Source organism: Pseudophryne corroboree, chromosome 8 (assembly GCF_028390025.1).
Source record: "Pseudophryne corroboree isolate aPseCor3 chromosome 8, aPseCor3.hap2, whole genome shotgun sequence".
In the NCBI taxonomy this organism is placed as follows: domain Eukaryota; kingdom Metazoa; phylum Chordata; class Amphibia; order Anura; family Myobatrachidae; genus Pseudophryne; species Pseudophryne corroboree.
This window is the reverse complement of record NC_086451.1, coordinates 242,068,809-242,090,591: the sequence shown is the minus strand read 5'-3', so window position 1 is coordinate 242,090,591 and position 21,783 is coordinate 242,068,809. Positions and strand designations below refer to the sequence as shown.

At 45.9% G+C, this 21,783-nt stretch overlaps 1 protein-coding gene across 6 annotated transcripts in view; it reads left to right on the top strand.

Annotated features, from left to right (window-relative positions):
• The window catches only part of ZMYM3 (zinc finger MYM-type containing 3), a 285,890-nt gene that overhangs the window by 135,104 nt on the left and 129,003 nt on the right, over window positions 1-21,783 (top strand). For all 6 annotated transcript variants that reach the window (XM_063937142.1, XM_063937143.1, XM_063937141.1 and 3 more), the window contains exons 5-8: window positions 12,905-13,199; window positions 13,366-13,543; window positions 14,922-15,134; window positions 16,464-16,614. In XM_063937142.1, the coding sequence (XP_063793212.1) occupies window positions 12,905-13,199; window positions 13,366-13,543; window positions 14,922-15,134; window positions 16,464-16,614 (837 nt within the window). The remainder of the gene's footprint in view (window positions 1-12,904; window positions 13,200-13,365; window positions 13,544-14,921; window positions 15,135-16,463; window positions 16,615-21,783) is intronic.

The window sequence follows — 21,783 nt, the reverse complement described above, 5'->3', positions numbered from 1 at the left end:
TTCCAGTGGTGTATCCGTTCCCTGCTGGGGCCAGGGAAAGGTGGGAGTCAATCCCCACGGTAGACAAAGCTTTATCGCGTCTTTCTAAAAGGTGGCGCTTCCGTCCCCTGACACGGCAGCCCTAAAGGATCTTGCGGATCGTAAGCAGGAAAATACACTGAAATCCATTTTCTGTCACTACGGGGGCGCTACTCAGGCCTGCCGTTGCTGCTGCATGGGTGAGTAGCGCTGTTGAAAGGTGGGCAGATAACTTATCTGAGGTAGATACCCTAGATGGGGATAGTGTGCTTTTGACTCTGGGTCACATCAGGGACGCTGCAGCATATTTAAAAGAAGCTGTGAGGGATATTGGCCTTTTGGGATCAAGGGCCAATGCCATGGCAGTCTCGGCAAGGAGAGCATTGTGGATTCATCAATGGAATGCTGACGCTGACTCTAAGAAGGCGATGGAGTCTCTACAGTTTAACAATAGGGTCTTGTTTGGCGACGGCCTCACTGACCTGGTGTCTACGGCTACCGCGGGTATGTCGTAATTTTTACCTTATGTTCCGGCACAACAGAAGAAAATGCCCCACTATCGGATGCAGTCCTTTCGGCCCAATAAATTCAAAAAAGGACGAGGGTCCTCCTTCCTTGCTGCAAGAGGAAGGGGAAAAAGGTCACAGGCTGTGGCAAGTACCCAAGAGCAGAAGTCATCTCTGGCTTCTACCAAATCCACTGCATGACGCTGGGGCTCCTCAGACCTGGAACCTTGGGTAGCAGACATAGTGACCCAAGGGTACAAGTTAGTTTTAAGACGTGCCCCCTCACCGATTTTTCAAATCGGCCTTGCCTTCTCTTACGGAAAGGGAGATGGTAAGCGCTGCGATATTAAAGTTGTCTATATCAAGTGATTGTCGCGGTGCCCCCGTCTCAACAGGGGGAAGGTTTTTATTCGAGCCTGTTTGTGGTTCCGAAGCCGGATGGCTCAGTCAAACCGATTCTGAACCTAAAATCCCTCAATTTCTTTCTCAAAAGATTCAAGTTCAAGATGGAATCTCTACAAGCAGTGATCTCCAGTCTGGAGAAGGGGGATTTTATGGTGTCTGTTGACATAAAAGATGCCTACTTACGTGTCCCCATATATCCTCCACATCAGGCTTACCTGAGATTCGCTGTGCAGGATTGTCATTACCAGTTTCAGACGTTGCCGTTTGGTCTGTCTACGGCTCCGAGGATTTTCACCAAAGTAATGGCGGAAATGATGGTTCTCCTGTGCAAGCGGGGAATCACAATTATCCCATACTTGGATGATCTCCTCATAAAGGCGAGGTCCAAGGAGCAATTGTTGAAGAATGTGGCCTTTTCACTGATGATTCTGCAACAACACGGTTGGCTCCTAAATTTGCCAAAATCACAGTTGGATCCGACGACACGGCTGTCGTTCCTGGGTATGATTCTGGATACAGAATTGCAAAGGGTTTTTCTTCCAGTGGAAAAAGCTCTGGAAATACAGAACATGGTAAAACAGATTCTGAAACCGGCAAAGGTGTCAGTTCTTCACTGCACTCGGTTACTGGGGAAGATGGTGGGGCCTATGAGGCCATTCCATATGGCAGGTTCCATGCCAGGGTGTTTCAGTGGAACCTGCTGGACCAGTGGTCCGAGTCTCACCTGGACATGCACCGGAAAATAATTCTGTCTCCCAGGACCAGAATCTCCCTTCTGTGGTGGCTGCACAGTTCTCACCTTCTGGAGGGACGCAGGTTCGGGATTCAGGATTGGATCCTGGTGACCACAGATGCAAGCCTCCAAGGCTGGGGAGCAGTCACACAGGGAAGAGACTTTCAGGGAAAGTGGTCAAGCCAGGAAGCTTGTCTACACATAAACATTCTGGAATTAAGAGCCATCTACAACGGCATACTGCAAGCAGAACATCTTCTTCGAGGTCTGCCGGTCTTGATTTAGTCAGACAACGTGACAGCAGTGGCGTACATAAACCGCCAAGGCGGAACAAAGATCAGGGCGGCAATGGCCGAGGCCACGAAGATTCTTCGCTGGGCGGAAAGACATGCCATCGCTCTGTCAGTGGTCTTCATTCCAGGAGTGGATAACTGGGAAGCAGACTTCCTCAGCAGACACGATCTCCATCCAGGAGAGTGGGGTCTTCATCAAGAGGTCTTTGCAGAAGTGACAAGTCGTTGGGGAGTTCCTCAAGTGGACGTGATGGCATCCCGCCTCAACAAGAAACTTCAGAGATATTGTTCCAGGTCAAGGGACCCTCAAGCGATAGCGGTGGACGCCCTAGTGACACCGTGGGTGTTTCAGTCGGTCTGTGTGTTCCCTCCACTTCCACTCATTCCAAAGGTGATAAAAATTATAAGAACAAGGGTTCAGGCGATCCTCATTGTTCCGGATTGGCCAAAAAGTGCCTGGTATCCAGATCTTCAGGAGTTGCTCGTAGAAGATCCCTGGCCTCTTCCTCTTCGGGAGGACCTGTTACAACAGGGGCCGTGAGTGTATCAGGACTTACAGCGGCTGCGTTTGACGGCGTGGAGGTTGAAATCCTAGCACGAAAGGGTATTCCCAGTGAAGTCATTCCTACACTTCTTCAGGCTAGAAAAGAAGTAACGGCAAAGCATTACCACCGTATTTGGAGAAAATGTGTCTTGGTGTGAATCCAAGAAGGCTCCTACGGAAGAATTTCACCTGGGGCGTTTGCTCCATTTCCTACAAGCAGGTGTGGATGCGGGCCTAAAGTTAGGCTCTATTAAAGTACAGATTTCAGCCTTGTTGATCTTTTTTCAAAAAGAATTGGCCTCCCTTCCAGAAGTTCAGACCTTCGTAAAAGGCGTGCTGCACATCCAACCTCCATTTGTGCCCCCAGTGGCACCATGGGACCTTAATGTGGTGTTGCAATTCTTGCAATCACATTGGTTTGAACCTTTGCGCAAGGTTGAGTTAAAGTTCCTTACTTGGAAAGTAGTCATGTTGTTGACCTTGGCGTCCGCAAGGCGAGTGTGAGTTGGCGGCTTTGTCTCACAAAAGCCCCTATTTGGTTTTCCATGCTGATAGAGCAGAGTTGAGAACTCCTCAGCAATTTCTTCCAAAAGGGGTTTCCTCATTTCATGTTAACCAGCCAATTGGCTACTGACGCCTTGGCGGAGTCAAAGTCTCTCGATGTGGTTAGAGCTTTGAAGATCTATGTCGCCAGAACGGCACAGATTAGGAAAACAGAGACTCTGTTTGTCCTGTGGGCTCCCAACAAGATTGGGGCTCCTGCTTCTAAGCAGACTATTGCGCGCTGGATTTGTGATATGATTGAGCAGGCTCATTCTACGGCAGGATTGCAGTTACCGAAATCGGTGAAAGCCCATTCTACCAGAAAGGTGGGTTCATCCTGGGCGGTTGCCCGGGGAGTCTCGGCGTTACAAGTTTGCCGAGCTGCTACTTGGTTGGGTTCAAACACCTTTGCAAAGTTTTACAAGTTTGATACCTTGGCTGAGGAGGACCTCTTGTTTGGTCAATCGGTGCTGCAGAGTCATCCGCACTCTCCCGCCCGTTCTAGAGCTTTGGTATAAACCCCATGGTTCTTGAAGCATCCCCAGCATCCTCTAGGACGTATGAGAAAATAGGATCTGTGACTGTTGTTGGTCATGCCGTTGCATGCGTTGTTGAATGCCATGTTGTACGGCGTGTTAGTGGTGTGAGCTGGTATGTATCTCACCTTAGTTTAAAATAATTAAATAAATTATTTTCCTCAATGTCAGTCTCCCTGGGCACAGTTCCTATAACTGGAGTCTGGAGGAGGGGCATATAGGGAGGAGCCAGTTCACACCCATTCAAAGTCTTATAGTGTGCCCATGTCTCCTGCGGATCCAGTCTATACCCCATGGTTCTTGAAGCATCCCCAGCATCCTCTACGGACTAAGAGAAAAGGATTTACCGGTAGGTATTAAAATCCTATTACAGGCTGTGTTTGAAAAATGACGGGAGCTGGTTGGTTGGTACTTAATCACTGTGCTATTTATCACTCTCTCCAAGGCTTGATAAATCTGTGCCTAGGTCTTCCTGATGCATTATATTGTCATCAAGAAAATACCTCCAATTGTGTTTAATGTAATGGAAATGCTCTGAATTCTATAAGTTGGGAATCTCCAAAAACTATATTTAGGCCATACAAAGGGTAACTGGGTGCGATCAGATATGATGATATTCCCAACTTCCGCCTCTGTCACTTCAGATGTTAAAAAAATTCTCCACTTAAGAAATAATTAGTGGAAAGGATACGTGAACACATAAGATTTAATAGTCACCCTGGATTGCGTTGTTTAGTCTATTTCCACAATTCTGAATATTTGTTTTTTGGAAGTACGAGTTCCCAAGTAAGGGATTATCTACATTTAAATCTCCTTTTATTATAAGGTTTGTGGTATGCTAGATTGCAGTCCACTAAGAAATGTGTTCTAAGAAGTCTTGTGACCAGAGGTTAAGTGTGTATAAAGAGTTTAATATCCTATTTTTCGCTAGTGGATACTGGGGAATAGTATATTATCATGGGGTATAGATCGGATCCACTGGAGCCTGGCACTTTAAGAAATCAATAGTATATGCTGGCTCCTCGACTCTATGCCCCTCCTAGCAGACTCCGTTTAGGAAATGTGCCCAAGGAGCCGGGTGCACTCTGTTGCTCTCCAGAGAGTTTTCTTCAGAAATGTCTGTTAGTTTATTTTCAGGCAGCACAGGTTGGCAACCAGTCTGCCTGCGTCGTTGGACTTAAGGCGGGTACCAAACCAACTTCCTAAGAGTTAATGGTTCGTAATCCCAGCTGACGGGACACTGAGCTCCTGAGGTGATGATTCTCACACTCCCAGACGGTGAGCCCACGCTGGCAGCATGTCGCCACCCCTTAACAGATGCCAAAGACCGGTGCGGTGAGTGTTACACTGGGGACCCGGTTAGTGGGTCCCCGGTGCAAATTGGCTGCATGAAGGGACGGTGATCACCCGGCTACGAGCCGCGGTGCCCATTCTGAACCCAGACTGGCAGCATGGTAAACGGGGGTTGCGGGCTCTTGTTTTACCCTTTCAATGGAGTAAGCCAGTATAAAGAAAATACAGGGACAGTGCGCCATTATGGGGGCAGGGCTTCACGGAGAGCGGGACCAGAGGCTAAACGGCGCCATTTCCTGCTGCTGCTAACAGGCTGGATGCAGAGACTGCTCCTCCACAGGACCCACTGAATCACCATTGTAACTGGTACCAGGGGGTTATAGTGAAGGGTGGAGCTCATAATCAGCGGTTATACCGTTGTGGGAAAAATGACACACATAAGACACCCGGCGGGGCGCTGCTCGGTCTGTGGTGTAGTGTGCTGGTTCCATTCCCCTCTGTCACTCCAGTCACGGTAGTCTGGGATAAGTGTGCATAGCTCACTAATACTACACTGTGTTATCATACTAACTGTGTGTTTTTTCTGCTCAGCATGTCAGCAAATAAGACTGTGTGTACTTTATGCAAGGCTAGGTTTACACCGTCCTCACAGGGGTCCCTCGTGTACCCAATGCTGAATTCCTTCACAAGGTAGTAATGTGCAGGAACCTGAGTGGATGGAATCATTTAAAACTATGGTTTCCAGTATTTAGAGTTAGCTATGGCTAAGGAAGAAAGACAAACCCTGAAACAAACTATGGACAGGTTTATGGTTGCTGCTGCAGACCACAGACAGGCTCTTCAGCCCCCCGTTGGTCTCTCACAAACGCACTCTCCCTCACATATTACAATCTGACTGATTCTGAACTACCAGAGTTTGATGAAGGAGAGGCTGAGGTGGATGAGGATAATTCCCTGTCCCCAGTTGTTGAGGCCCTCATTTATGCCATTAGAGAGGCGCTCAATATCCCTGATAAGAACAGGCAGAGGAATTGTGTTTTAATGTGAAACCAAAGTCCTCTGCAACCTTCCCGGTTTCTAAAGAATTAGATTTCCTGACTAAGACAGCATTGATAAATCCTGACAAAAAATGTATTACCCCTAAACTGGTGTTGTATTCTTTCCCGTTCCCTACAGAGGATAGGAAAGTTGGGAAACCCCACCGGCAGTGGATACATCTGTGTTCAGGCTGTCACGTAAAATTGTTATACCTGTTCCTGGGGCTGTTTCCCTTAAAGACCCAGCTGATTGCAAAATTGAAACCACTCTTAAATCAATTTTATATTGCAGCAGGTGTAGCCCAATGCCCTACCATAGTTTGCGGCTGGATTTCTAGAGCCATGGTAAAATGGTCTGATGAGATTCTGAAAGGGTTGCTTACACTACCTAAAGAGGAGATAGTTACATTACTACAACACATCCAAGATGCTGCAAACTTTGTGTGAGGCCGCTAAGGAACGTAGTATCGTTAACGGCCGTACCACTGCTATGGCAGTATCGACTCCTAGTTCCCTGCGGCTACGTCAATGGTCAGCAGATGCGGATTCTAAAAAAGGGGTTGAGAATCTTCCTTTTACAGGTGATGCCTTGTTTGGGGAAGAACTGAACAAGTGGATATCTCAGGCAACGACAGGTAAAATTACATATCTGCTGTCTGCCCCGCGACCTGCCAGGCGGCCTTATTCTGGACCCTCTCTGCAGTCTTTTCGGGTGGCCGGATTCAGATGCAAAGCCAGAGGTGCCTCCAATGTTGCTAGAGGATCTCGCGGTAAGTCCCGTAAACCAGCAGCTGCTGGACCTGCTGAACAGGCCTCAGGATCCTCTTCCATAAAGCCCTCTGCGTGACGGCTGGCCCCAGCAGCAAGGCGACTTTCAGGTAGGTGCTCACCTTCAGCACTTCGCCTACATATGGGCAGAGTCCTGCTGGAATTCTTGGGTGAGGGACCCCATATCCCAAGGATACCGGCTGGAATTTCATGAACTCCCTCATCTCAGATTCTTCAGGTCAGGCTTACCAGCTTCACAGGAAGCAAGGGTTTCCTTACAGTAGGCAGTGCAAAAGCTGCTTTCTACGGGAGTTACTGTTGCAGTGCCTCCTCAACTGCACACAAAGTCTTTGTGGCTTCCAAAGCCGGAAGGCTCTGTACGACCGATATTGAACCTCAAATCCCTGAACCTGTATACTCGGGTGTTCAAATTCAAGATGGAATCTCTAAGAGCAGTGATAGCGAATCTGGAGGAGGGGGAGTTTCTGGTGTCCCTGGATATTAAGGATGCATATCTACATATCTCAATTTGGCCCCCTCACCAAGCGTTCCTCAGGTTCGCAATTCTGGACCAGTATTTCCAGTTTCAGGTCTTACCATTCCGTCTCTCCACAGCCCCAAGGGTATTCACAAAGGTCATGGCATAAATTATGCTACAACTGCGCATGAGGGGTGTCCAGATAATTCCGTACCTGGATGATCTGCTGATAAAAGCAGTGTCCAGGGAACAACTGTTGGACAGTATCAACTTGACTACTCATTTGCTTACGTATCACAGATGGATACTCCATTTCCAGAAATCTCACTTGGAACCGTCTCAGAATTCAGTTCCTGGGGATGATCCTGGATATGGTGTCTCAGAAGGTTTACCTTCCCATGGACAAGGCTTTGACTATTCAGTCTATGGTACGGTCGGTGCTGAAACCTTGCGTGGTCTCGGTTCATCTGTGCATTCGCTTGCTGGGCAAAATGGTGGCCTCCTACGAGGTGATACAGTACAGCAGATTCCATGCGCGACAGTTTCAACTGGATTTGTTGGAAAAATGGTTGGGATCTTACCTGCACATGCATCAGCAGATAACCCTGTCACCGTAAGCTCGTATATCCCTGCTTTGATGGCTACAGGTCCCCCATCTGCTGGAGGGTCAGAGTTTCAACACAGTCAAGGATGTTGTTGACAACAGATGCCAGCCTCTAGGGTTGGGGTGCTGTGACTCAGGGACGTGGTCCTTTCAGGAATCTGCTCTTCCAATCAACATCCTGGAACTCAGGGCAATTTACAATGCTCTACTACAGGCCTCATCCCTCCTTCGGAATCGGGCCATCCAGGTGCAGTCTGACAACGCCACGGCAGTAGCGTACATCAAAAAGCAGGGCCGCAATGCGAGAGGTATCAAGAATACTCCTCTGTGCAGAAGCCAATGCAAGGGCCATCTCAGCAGTTTACATTCCAGGAGTGGACAACTGGGAAGCGGACTTCCCAAGCAGGCATGACCTCCATCCGGGGGAATGGGGCCTCCACCCTCCGGTGTTTCAACAACTTGTTCACCAGTGGGGTTGACCACAGATAGACCTGATGGCTTCTTGTCTCAACAAGAAGCTCTGTCTGTCTGCTCTGGAACGAGGGACCTGCAGGAAGTTGCGGTAGACGGTCTGACGACGCCATGGAATTACCAGTTTGTTTACCTGTTTCCTCCAATTCGTCTAATCCGAAGAGTTTTAAAAAGACTCAAAAAGGAAAGGTTTCTGGCAATTCTCATTGCCCCGGATTGGCCTCAACGGGCCTGGTATGCGGACCTCCTGACCCTGTAGTTTGAGGAACCCTGGCCTCTACCGCTTCTCAAGGACCTTCTTCAACATGGACCCGTTCATCTATCCAGACTTACAGCGGCTATGTTTGATGGCCTGGAGGTTGAGATTGAAACTTTAACCAGGAAGGGTCTTCAATCCAAGGTGGTTTCCACTGTGGTTCAGGTCCGTAAGGTAGTCACATCCAAACATTACCACCGTATTTGGAAGAAGTACATTTCTTGGCGTGAGGGTTAAAAATTTTCTCCTTTTGGAATTTCGTCTGCCAGTTTCTACTGTTCCTGCAAGCAGGAGTGGATAAGGGCCTATGATTAGGCTCCATCAAGGTTCTATCTTCTTCCAGAAACAACTGGCGGTACTTCCTGAAGAACAGACCTTTTCTTAAGGGGGTGTTGAACATTCAGCCACTCTTTGTTCCTCCCACTGCTCCGTGGGACCTTAATGTGGTGACCTTTCTCCAGTCGGATTGGTTTGAACCCTTGCATAAGGTTGACTTAAAATATCTGACGTGGCTTCGGCGAGTGTTGGAATGGGGGGCCTTGTCCTGTAAGAGGCCATACTTGGTGTTTCATGAGGATAGGGCGGAGCTCAGAACTTGCCCACAGTTTTTGCCGTAAGTGGTATCTGCTTTTTATGTAATTCAACCAATCGTGGTTCCAGTCTTATCCGACACTTCAGTTGCTCCAAAGTCCCTGGATGTTGTGAGGGCTTTGAGGATTTACGTAAAAAGGACTGCTAGTCACAGGAAGTCTAACTTGCTGTTCGTCCTTTATGATGCTACGAAAATTGATCGTCATGCCTCCAAGCAGTCCCTTGCTCGTTGGCTCAAAAGGACTATTCAAAAAGCCTATACTTCGGCTGCTCTGCCGCTGCTGAGTTCGGTTCAGGCCCACTCCACAAGGTCGGCGGGTTCTTCCTGGGTAGCTGCCCGGGGTGTCTCGGCCTTACAGTTGTGCCACGCAGCAACTTGGTCTGGTGTGTACACCTTTTGTTAAGTTCTACAGGTTTGACACCTTGGCCAAAGATGACCTTCAGTTTGGTCAGGCGGTTTTACAGTGGTCTCAGCACTCTCCCACCTGTTCTGTGAGCTTTGGGACGTCCCCATGGTAATATACTATTCCCCAGTATATAGTAGGATGTTAGATAAAATAGGAATTTAATATCTACTGTTAATTCCTTTTCTCGTAGTCCGTAGTGGATACTGAGCGCCCGCCTCTGTGCATCGTTTTCCTGCTTACCTGGTTGTAAGTGTTATTGGATGGGTTTGCTGTTGCTTCCCTGTTCCATGTTTGGTTAGAGTTGCTATCCTTATATTGTTAGCGTTGCTTTCCTCTGTACTGGTTAGCTATGCTTTCTTATTGTTTGTGTGTTGGTTCGTTATCTCACCTCTTTATGTGTTATATCCTTTCAAAGTATGTCCGTCTCCTCGGGCACAGTTTCCTAGACTGAGTCTGCTAGGAGGGGCATAGAGGGGAGGAGCCAGCACACACTATTGATTTCTTAAAGTGACAGGCTCCAGTGGACTTGATCTGTACCACATGGTAATATACTATTCCCCAGTATCTACTACGGACTACGAGAAAAGGAATTACTTGTAGGTATTCCTATTGTTTTATATCCTGGTTTTGTTTAAGTAAAATGTGAAGATGAGGTCTACGGAGTATAATTGTATAGAGTTGTTTGTTCACCTCCCCTCGAGCCTTGATTTTGTACAGGGGACACACACTCTCATTAATGCATTTGTCTCTTGAGTGGACTCCTATCCAATCCTCTAATAGGTATTGTGTGTGTTGTATCAGTCAGCATGTCTAACCCCTCATCAGGGTTTAGAGTACATGTAGTTGATTATACATTATGGAAGACTTTCCTGCCCCAGCAAGCTGGAAGTTTCTCTGAGATAGAGGGTCGCATTTGCTCTCCCCTAGGGCTTATCTGTCTCTCTCCAGATATAATGGTGTCAATCCTATATTAAGGTGAAATTGCAGACTTGCGTCAATCCTTGCTTGATGGAATAAAATGGTTAAAGGAAGTAGGAATAATAAGGCAGGAAGTAGGTTGCAAACAATGAGGGAAATTAATGAGCTAAAAGACAAAGGGGGCTATTCAATTACCTGATCACCGCGATCGCGGGTGAAGTTATAGCGCACATTACCCAGAAAAATTTTTCGTAGGTATGGGCGCTCCCGTTTTTCGACCTGTCCTATTAGAAAATCGCTAAATCAGGTGACCTGTTTTTGCAAGTAAAAATGGGGAAATCCGCTTATACCCCCAATTATGCCAAAGTGACACAGGATAACAATATAGAAGTATATTAGAGGACATAAAAGATTTTGGGGACTAAAAATGTGTTAAATGGCTGCAATATGTGTGTGTGTGTATATATATATGTATATATATATATATATATATATATATATATATATATATATATATATATATATATAATAATTTTTTTTTTTTTTTTAATCACTTGAATAATAAAAAAGCAAGCTTTTTTTTGGGGGGGAAAATTTAAATATTTGCATTAAATTTGGGGTACATGAAAATAACCTTGCAAAAACTTCAAATTACTCCCACTCTCAAACCTAAAAATACTTGTCCCACTCAAAGCACCTCCATATACCTGTCCCATACCTTGTACCCCAGTTTCCATCACTTTGCACTTTTAAACCCCAACTGCCATCTTAATATTCAACGGTAAGTATATTGGTACTGTTTAATGTCCCTGGAGCTTAATATTGCAAAAATGTCTGATTTTATTTGTCTGGAAACAAGGCAGGACTAAATGTGGCCTCAAACAGGTGTAAACCAGCATGTAGTGAAATTTTAGACAAATTGGGGTTTAGGGCAGTGCCATAAATTGGAGTCTGCTGTCTGTAGATTCTGGCAGTATAGGCCTAGTAATAACTATAATGTTGGATGTCTCTGGGATTACAGGAAATTATTTGTAGTACATACACCTCCAGGCAAGTTGGAGCCAGCTGTGGCTCTAATTACAGTAAAAAAAAAAAAAAAAAAGTATACAAATAGCTTTTTCTGTTTGGTGGAAACAATATACCAGTTCTTGGGGGAGGAAGATTTGTCCCAATTATATGTCTTAAATGCATTTTTGTATGTTTGTAAATACTTTCAGAGCACTCTTGGCAAACAAACAAAATGGCCTTTTGAAACAATGTAGCTATAATTTTTGCTGGTAGGGACTATCTCATCATTACTTGATTAGCCTATCAGATTATTGGATTGCAGTAAATATATTCTTAGGGGGTTTAGGTTAGCAAATTCATATTGTGTTTGAGTCTCTACAAGTTACAATGTTGCATGCAATGCCTGGTGCATAGAATAATACTGTAGATATCTTTCGATACTCTTACTGGTATGTGGTTTATACAGTAAGTAATGCCTTTATATTGTATAATACTTCCTAAAATTTTAAAGAATTTTGAGAGCTGCAACAAAATGAAATGTATTGGTTATCTCTGTTTAAGGGTAGATGGTCGGTGCTAGCTTTATTTTCACCTGCACACAGATTGTTTCTTTATCCCAGTTTAATGCAGGGTGGAGGGTATGGACAAAGTGAAGGGTAGAGTGATATGATAAGTAACTAAATTTATGTGGAGAAGGGATAAAGTAAATTGCCATTCTCTGAACCTGTACCCAGCGGGTGTGGTATGGCTGACTGATGGTCTCCTGACCACCTGTCAGCATACCGCCGCCGGGATCCCGACGGGGAGGGTCGAGTGCAGCAAGCCCCTTGCGGGCTCGGTGGCGACCTGCTGTCGCCAAGGGTTCTATTCCCACTCTATGGGTGTCATGGACACCCACGAGTGGAAATAGTCCCTGTTGGTCGGTATGCCAACTGTCTGGATAGTGTAGGGGTGGGATTTTGGGGGAGGTTATGTGACCGGCGGTCTGCTGACCGCCGGTCACATGAATACCATCCGTACCCTGAAGCTAGTGGAATTGAGTAAAATCTCAGATGGTGTCATGAGGGAAGAGGGCCCTGCCTGTAAGGATTTACGGACTGTGGATGTTCTACAACTGTGAAGAGAGTTAATCTCTGAAAGGGTTTTTTGAGACGCCATAATGTCGACGCCTAATTTTCAGCATAAACCTGAAATAGTTTTTGCCTACATTTTGACTGTGGTGACATTTTCAGAATGAACAGATCTAAAAATATGCATTCTGTTAAATAATGTTTTGGACACATAACTATGAAAGGAGTCTTTGGAGTTAGAGAAATCTATTCCTACTATGCTTTGTTACGGCTCCCACAGAAATTGCAAAATACAATAGTCTTGCAATGCATCAAATCTATACATTGCTATATATTCTGAGCTGTATCAACTGCTACTTGGAGATAGAATGACACCTTGTTGACTTTGCAGTTGTATGCCCTATTAATATAATTACCTCTTACAGTGCAGATTTCTGATGAGGATTCAGATGCTATGGTGGATGACCCAAATGATGAGGACTTTGTTCCCTTTCGCTCAAAACGTCCTCCAACACGCATGTCTTTGCGTAACCAGTTGCCTCCACGCCCACCCAAGCCAACACTCACAAAGATGACCTGTGCTCACTGCCGCACCCCCTTGCAGAAGGGACAGACTGCATATCAGCGCAAAGGGCTGCCTCAACTTTTCTGCTCCTCCTCTTGTCTTACCACCTTCTCTAAAAAACCACTTTGCAAGAAGATCTGTACTTTCTGTAAGAAGTAAGTGACAGACTTGGGATGAGTATATAGAAGCATTTGCATCAATCTTATTTCAGTTTGTGGACCTTCAGTATTTCCCAACCTTGTTCATTGTGTGTTCACCTGTCCCTCTGTTTTCTTTTATTATGCTGGCTGCAATCCTCTTCTTGTGTTGTATACATTTTAGGGATATTCGTACCTCTAAAGATTCTGTGGTTGCCCAAACTGGAGCTGGAGGATCATTCCAAGAATTTTGTTCATCTGCCTGTCTTTCCCTCTTTGAGGCACAGCAAAGATCTGGCTCCCACAGTTCCACAGATGTTCCGGATATCATAAAATGCAGCATCTGTCACAAGAGTGGGGAGGTGAGAACTTAACAATAAAGAGTATCCGACAATGCTTTGACTTTACTTTTGAATTATGCACATGCACAATCTTGCTTTGCTGTAAAGACAGAGGGGTTGATATACTAACTTCCCGATGGCTTAAGCTGTGAAGCAGTGGCTTTTGCAATCTGCTGTTCAGTAAATTTACCTCCGAGTCTACATTACATTAATTTCTAAAGATGATTTTTGGCCCCCGGAAATCCCCTCTTGTATGGCAGGGGAACAGTGTTACTCTTGGTTCATCTTTGCTGTAGAATGCCTGGTCAGAATTTCATGATGGTCTAAATTGTCTGTGTGTAATGTTTTTGCTTGTGCGTTTTAGCCTTCAGATGGGAGAAGGAGAGAATGCTGTAGACTGCGGAGTGAAGTAGTATTGCGCCCCTTTATTGCTCTTTGCAAAGTGACCACGCTATGTTCTGATTTTTTTTCATTCAACTTAATATTCTCAAAATATTTATTGATTATTGAGAATTTCACTCAATTCCCCTCTTTTCTGTAAAAATTCAAATTGAGTCATTGGCCAAAACCCCCATGGACTGATATCTCTGTGGTAGTAGTAGTAGTATGTGTATGTATGTATGTATGTATGTATATGTATGTGTATATATATATATATATATTTATGTATATATATATATGTATATATATATATATATATATATATATATATATATATATATATATATATATATATATATATATATATTTTTTTTTTTTTTTGTAGTACACCAAGTTATAAACCATATGCATTTTTTTGCCAATGAGAAACTGTAGTCCCACCCATTGCATTTTCATCCGTATGTACTAAGTGAAGAATGGAACAAAATTCCTCTGTGTATGTTGCAACAGCATCATCATAGTAGATTTTGTGGTTTTTTAATTATTTTTGTGGACTGCAAAATTCATAGTGATTATTTAGGCAGGATTGGGGATCAGTTAGAAATAATGGGGCTCTGTCTAGGGTCTTCGTGCTCATCTGGTTTGTAGTTAGCATAAAGGGTTGCCTGCAGATTTATTCAGGAGACTGTGTGCTGATATGTAATTCTGGAGGCAGTGACTTATTGTGCATCTTCATGTGATGAAGCAGTGTGGTATAGAAAATTACTTATAGGAGGGGGAGAAGGGTGCTCAGTAACAATGGCAGATACCTGTCCAAACTTAGGTACAATGACTGTAGTATACTTACACTATGACCCTAAAGTTCATGTGTTATATATATATATATATATATATATATATATATATATATATATATATATATATATATATATATATATATATATATATATATATATATATATATATATATTTTATTTATTTATTTATTTCCCCCCCCCCCCCCCCTTTCTTCTTAAAGATTCAGCATGAAGTCAGTAATGGGAGCGTTGTTCACAGACTGTGTAGTGATTCCTGTTTTACAAAATTCCGAGCCACCAAAGGTCTGAAAACAAACTGCTGTGACAACTGTGGCATTTATATCTACAACAAAGGTCTGCCACTAGAATACCTATTCCATGAGGGACAGCAGAAACGCTTCTGTAATGCAGCCTGTCTAAGTAACTATAAGAAGGTGAGTGCAGGTCTCTAGTGCAACAACAAAGTAATGTTTCTATGTTCTGCCTCTAGTTAAGAAAGGCAGATTTGGATTACTTCAAAGGGTGTTCACTCAAATTCTCGCAAAGATCTCCTTATATTGAACATACTCATCAGAACGGACATTGTCACCATCTCTTGGAAGCATGTGCAGGGAAGTAGTGGTGAGGTGCATTAAGGTGCTGGGTTTCAAGCGGACTTTTGGCAAGGGAAATCCTTCCTCTGGCCTGTGTCTGTGCAGCACACATCCTCCTGAATTGTGCTGCATCCCCTGTCCTCTCCTTTGCTTACCTCGTGCTTTCGGTCTGGTAAGGGGAGTATCTGCATGGCTACACTTGGCTAAGGCACAGTGGTGAAATGTTTTGCCTGCTCCAGATGTCCCTACAGGCTTGTGTAGTAGCACTGTGCGATTTAGTATGTGATGTTTGGCTGACTATAGTGATAAAGGGCAGTGCAAAATCTAACAAACCAAACTGTTGCTCTGCTTTACAATATTTGCACTAAGCTTCATTGTTCAGGGTTTCCACATACTGTGGACCCTAGTGAGGACACATTGATATGGGAATCCTTGCCTAAGGTAGATGCCCCCATAGCTTACCTATTTAAGACCAACACCCTTCTGATTATGAACACTGCTACTTTACATGATAGCATGGGTAGGAACATGAGGTCACCCTGAAGATGGCTTACACTACTACAGGGACCACCCATAACCAGGTAAACTTTGACTTTGGTAGTTGGGACAATGTAGAGGTATTTTGTTCAATTGGTTTAAGGCAGTGGTTTCCAAACTTGGTCCTCAAGGCACCCGAACAGTCCAGGCTTTATAAATATTCATGCTTATGTGCAGTGGACTTATTATCTCAGTCAGTTTGATTGTACCATCTGTGCACAAGCATGGATACCCTCAAAATCGGGGCTTTGAGGGCTGAGTTTAGGAAACCCTGGTTTAAGATCTGAAACCCAGCAGACTGAAATTAAATTCTCCAAATATTTGGGAAGAGTCGCCATTGATGTGTGTAAAGATGCGGGATTAGATTAGCCGCAGTGGTCTTATCACACTAGTTCTCTGTAACAGCCTGTATATTGAGATGGGGATTGCGGTTTCGTTATTTACAAATTATTGGAGGACATTTTGTATCCGAAAGATAAATTGCTGAAAAAAAAGGCTAGATGCTCTGGATATAGGCATTATTTCATTAAGGCATGAATCATTCCTTGATGTGAAGCTCATGATGGGGTTAACTTTTTCTATTTCATGAAGCTGTGTGTAATGTTAACAAATGTTTTTTGTTTTTTTTAACAGAAAAATACAAAGGTTTTCCCATGTATGTATTGCAAGACGCTGTGTAAGAACTTTGAAATGCTTTCCAACGTGGACAAGAATAACCGTGTGGGTCTCTTCTGTTCAGTTTGCTGCATTACCTCACACAAGGTCAAACAGTCTGGGCTGACAGGTGAGAGCTGTGCCTGAATGACGTGGCATTCTGTTTTTGTTCATTTATAATGTAATAAAGGTTTTATCAAGTCAGCATCCCAAATTGCTGTTAAGATCTGGATGTTCTATTAGATTGTGACTGCAGCCGTAGGTGCACATTTACTGAGCAAAGTGAATGCAGATGAAATGCACTTAATGAGCCAGTGTGGATTATTGACCTGTACAAAGTTTTCATACTAAAGGAGATCTGTGAACGTGTTTGCCTCAAACTACATCACAAAGTGGCTTTTATTTTAAAATGGCGTAAGTGAAAGGCAGGGACACTAGCTGTGTAGCAGCAGATCTGCTCAGCAGGTACAACAATTTTGTGTGCCAGATAAGTCAATAGTATATGGTATAAAGATGCAAGGTTTATGGAGAAATACCACTGTGTAAGGCTTAAGCGGAGCCAAAGATGTTACCAGTGTTTCAGGTTTAGCTTCGCCCTTAATAATTATGGAGAGAGAGATGGTGGCTGGTAAGAAATTGGTTGTCATAGGTCCGGTCCAGTTGGTTACATTCTGTAATGTATCTATATTTGTATGTAGGATACAGGAAAAATAGTATGGCTTTAGTTCTGAAGTGGACACAAAGGTTGTCTTTGTATTTTCTGATTGTGGTATTCACAAATGTGCTTGCAAAATATTTTTTTATATTTCGTCCACTAGGGGGCACAAGAGCTGTATGCTGGGTATAGGATGGCTGGGAGCGAGGTCAGCACTAAAGGGGTTACTTTTAAGTACCCAGCAGGCCTTACCTCCCTCCACTATACCCTGACCCTGGTGTCGGCAGTTTTTTTTTTTTTTTTTTTTTGGGTGCCAAAGGCAGGAAGGCACCAGCTTTAGGGAGCCTGCAGTTTGGCAGCCCCAGGTTACTTCTTTATGGGTTTGATTTTTTAACTATAGTTAGTGCTGCAGCGAAGATGAGCGTGCTGCTGGCGGACTTAACTCCCAGCAAGTCTGCACCAACACCTGGCGGCAGCACTAGTGATTGGACTAGCGACTTCCGCCGCGGGACTCTGGGACCCTGCAGTGGCTTTCCCCACGCAGCTGCATCGGTGCCGGAGGGTAAGTTGATCGGCTCCCAGCGTACAGGGAGCCGCGACGAGCGGTGATCCCCTCCTGCTACCGGAGACAGCAAGAGAGCATATGAGTGGGGGCCCAGTCTTCTGCGCCATCACCACTGGACAACCAGGGCACAGCAGCAGGGCAGGCATGCGGGGCCCTGGGGTTTTCCATCTGAGGGGGAGAGTGCCCAGCCTGCAGCCCCTAGGGCTTGCTAGTAGCAAGGCTAATGGCCTACCTTAGGTATCTCCTCCTCCCTCTCTTAGTCCCGCCTCATTTTAGCTCACTTGGTGGCTGGGACTTGCAGAGAGAGGAAGGTCTGGCCTGTGTCCCCTGTACCCCGCTCCAGTAGCCGGGTTCAGCTTATTTGCTTTATTGCTGGACAGTTTAGTATACAGTATTGGCCCAATTATTTCACAAGCATTGTGTGTCTGTGTGACTGTTGTAGAATGTTAAAGCTTAAGGTGATTTGGCCGCGCACCACTGATACAGGGCATGCTCTTTCTGTGGGTGCCCCACGGTTACATTTCACTGCACTGTGCTTCTTACTAGCACTCACTGGGGTTTGGAGTACTAACTCCCTTTCCCCTGCTTATTACGCATGACGGTCTATTTCCATTTAGTACACATGTCGCCCAGAGGCAAGAAAACTGTTGCTCCTGAGCCTCGTACTTGCTGTGTATGTTGTAACATTCTATCTCCACAGGATCCTGTTGATGCTGGCCTGTGCAAAGGATGTGTGACAGCTCCGTCACAGGACAACTCTGCACTGGTGGCAGTCTCAGAGGAACCAGCTTGGGTGACCACACTGACGCAGGTAATAGTGCAGCTTGTTGACACTAAGCCACTCTGAAAGTGGTTCCCCCAGACCTAGCGCCTCCGAGTACATCTATGTCAGCACAGGCTTATTCTGCCCCTCCTTCTCAGCTGGAGCCCCCATTGGTGCAATCTTTTGCACAGTCTATTTAGGGCCTCACACAATTCTCTACTTCCATGCATCAGCTCGTGGATAAACAAGAGACCTAGATGAACCCATACTTCGGACGAAACCTCTAACCCACGCTCTGAAGGTGATTCGGAATCAGAGCCCCCTTCGGATTCAGACAGTGCGTCTAGGGGATCGGACCTTCACACCACATCTGGTATGGAGAACTCCTTATCAGCTGCTGAGGTGGACGCCCTTGTCCAGGAAGTAAGGTCAGTCCTAAATATTGAAGAAGAGGACTCCACTCCCAAATCCAATACTCCAGTTTCCCTCTTCAGCGCAGTTAGAGGACATGCTGGAGTTGGCATGGGCGAAGCCGGACAAAGGTTCCAGCTTTCTAAGAGGTATAACCCCTTTTAGCTGCTTCCGCCTAGGGATAGATCCAAGTGGGAGAACCCTCCGCCGGTAGACGCCCACGTGGCTCGCCTTATACGTTGATCAGTGCTTCCCATTCCAGATACCTCCTTCTTAAGACAGCATATGCACATGTTGGGTCTATTACTAGACTGGCCCTGGCATCGGCCTGGGTGACAAAAGTGGTCGGTAGTTGGACAAACAGCTGCAACAGGGCTCGTCGTCCAACTTCAGTAGAAAGCACTTATTGGTGCTGGTGGGAAAGGTCAGGCCGCCTCTAGATACCAGGCCCCCGCAAAGTGCTCCAAGCAAGACAAGCCTGCAGTGTGACTGGGTGGGCCTCCACCTGGGGGTCCCCAGGGTAGGTGGCCAACTTCTGTCTTTTGCTCCTCGATGGTCTGAGATCGCGAAAGACGTCTGGGTCAAATACGTCATGTCTCAAGGATGTGCTCTGACGTTCTGGCACCGGCCTCAAACAAGGATTTTCACCACGCGGCTTCCGCGGGATCCCGGAGAGGCAGACTCTCTACAACGGTTGGTCGGCTCCCTACTGGCCTCCAACGTCATCGTCCTGGTGCCGAGGTATCAAAGAAGACAAGGTTTCTACACTTTTCTCTTTCTGGTTCGGAAACCAGATAGTTCTTTCTGACAGATTCTCAACCTCAAAGTTGAACGCTTTCCTACGTGTTCCCAAATTCCACATGGAGTCTCTACGATCCATCATATTGGCTTTGGAGCCGGGAAACTATTTTGCAATACGGCCAAGCCACAACGGTTTTTCAGGTTCACAGCGAAGGAAGATCACTTTCAGTTTCAAGCTTTACCGTTCGGACTCTCCATGGCCCTGAGAGTTTTCACAAAAATCATGGCGGTTATTGCTGCACACATGAGATGACAAGCAATTCGTATCCTACCCTACTTGGATGACCTTTCTTCTGAATCAGTCCCAGGATAGCCTCTCCATGCAGCTAAAGTCAGCAGTGGAGAACCTACAATCACATGGCTGAAGGATAAATTGGGAAAAATCATCTTTGACGCCCTCGTAAACAATCCTTCATATAAAGGAGTTTTTAGATTCCAGGGTACAGCGTGTGTTTCTGCCCCAGGACAAGATCTTGGTTATTCAGGCCAGAATTCGGACGCTTCTCCGCCAGCGCACTGTATCTGTCCATGCCTGCACGTGGGTGCTGGGCTCAATGGAGGCAGCGTTCGACATGGTGTAGTACGCTCAGTTCCACTTTCGTCCACTGCAGTTGGAAGTTTTTCACAAGTGGAACGGTTCCCCTCTCCACATGATCTCAGACCATACTCCTCTCTCCGGAGGTTCGGCTGTCATTAACATGGTGTCTCTGAGGTACCAGTCTGGACAAGGGATGCCCATTTTAGATACAAGACACAAGCCGGTCACCATGGATGCCAGTCTCCGGGGATGGGGGGTAGTCTCAGGAACTCGCATGTTCCAAGGTCGCTAGAAAGTACACTTCCGATCAATGTGTTGGAATTGAGAGCAAGCCTCCGGACGTTACTGTCGGCTCAGTCTCTCCTGAAAGGCTGGCCGGTCAAAGCTTACATAAACCGCAAAGGAGGCACTTGCAGTCGCGGTGCCATGCAGGAAGTTACCAAGATCTTCCTCTGTGCGGAACACCACCTTTTGGCTCTGTCAGCGGTGTTCGTCTCCGGCGTACTCAACTGGGAAGCAGATTTCCCAAGTTGTCAGGATGTGCACTTGGGCGAAAGGATGCTCCATCCAGCGGTGTTAAGGATATTGGTCTCCCGGTGGGGGGTGCCAGACATAGACCTCATGTCGTCGAGTCACAACAGACAGGTCAGCAGGTTCGGCTCCCACACACGACATCCAGAAGTGTTTTTGGTGGATGCGCTAACAGCTCATTGGACATTTCACCTGGTGTATGTCTTTCATCCAATCTCCTTGATACTCCGGGTAGTTCGAAAATTCAAGCAAGAAAGAGGAACAATGATCCTGGTGGTCCCAGATTGGCCCCGTCGCCTGTGGTATGCAGATCTCCTCAGTTTGTCCATAGACACACCTTGGCGTCTCCCCTTGCGCCCGGACCTCCTGTTGCAGGGCCCCTGTCTTCATCCGGATCTCAACCGCCTCGCTTTGACGGGGTGGCTGTTGAGACATCCATCCTGAAGAAAAAGTGGTTTTCCGGGAAGGTGATCAAAACTATGCTCCAGGCAAGGAAGACTTCGTCAGCCAACGTATACCATCGCATTTGGAAAACCTATTTTGCATGGTGCACTTCTTGTCAATTTAATCCTGTCCTTTCGTCTAGCCCGGCTTCTGGCTTTCCTTTAGTCTGGTTTAGACCTAGGTCTACGGTTGTCGTCCCTGAAAGTTCAGGTGTCTGCCCTTTCCGTGCGGTTTCAGAAGCAGTTAGCTTCTTTACCGGATGCGCGGACATTTCTACAGGGAGTATTTCATGTCCAGCCACCCTTTGTGGCTCCGGTTGCTCCTTGGGATCTCTCCCTGGAGCTAAAAGTGTTGCAGTCTGCTCCTTTTGAACTGTCGGACTCAGCTGACCTACACTGGCTTACCTGGAAGACATAGTTCCTCTTAGCCATGTCTTCGGCCCGGAGGGTCTCTGATCGTAGTGCTTTTGTCCTGGAGTTAGCCCTACCTGGTGTTTTACCAGGATAGGGCGGTCTTTCGTACACACGCAGGTTTCCTTCCTAAGGTGGTGTCACTATTTCAGCTGAATTATAGGAAATAGTGGTACCTGCC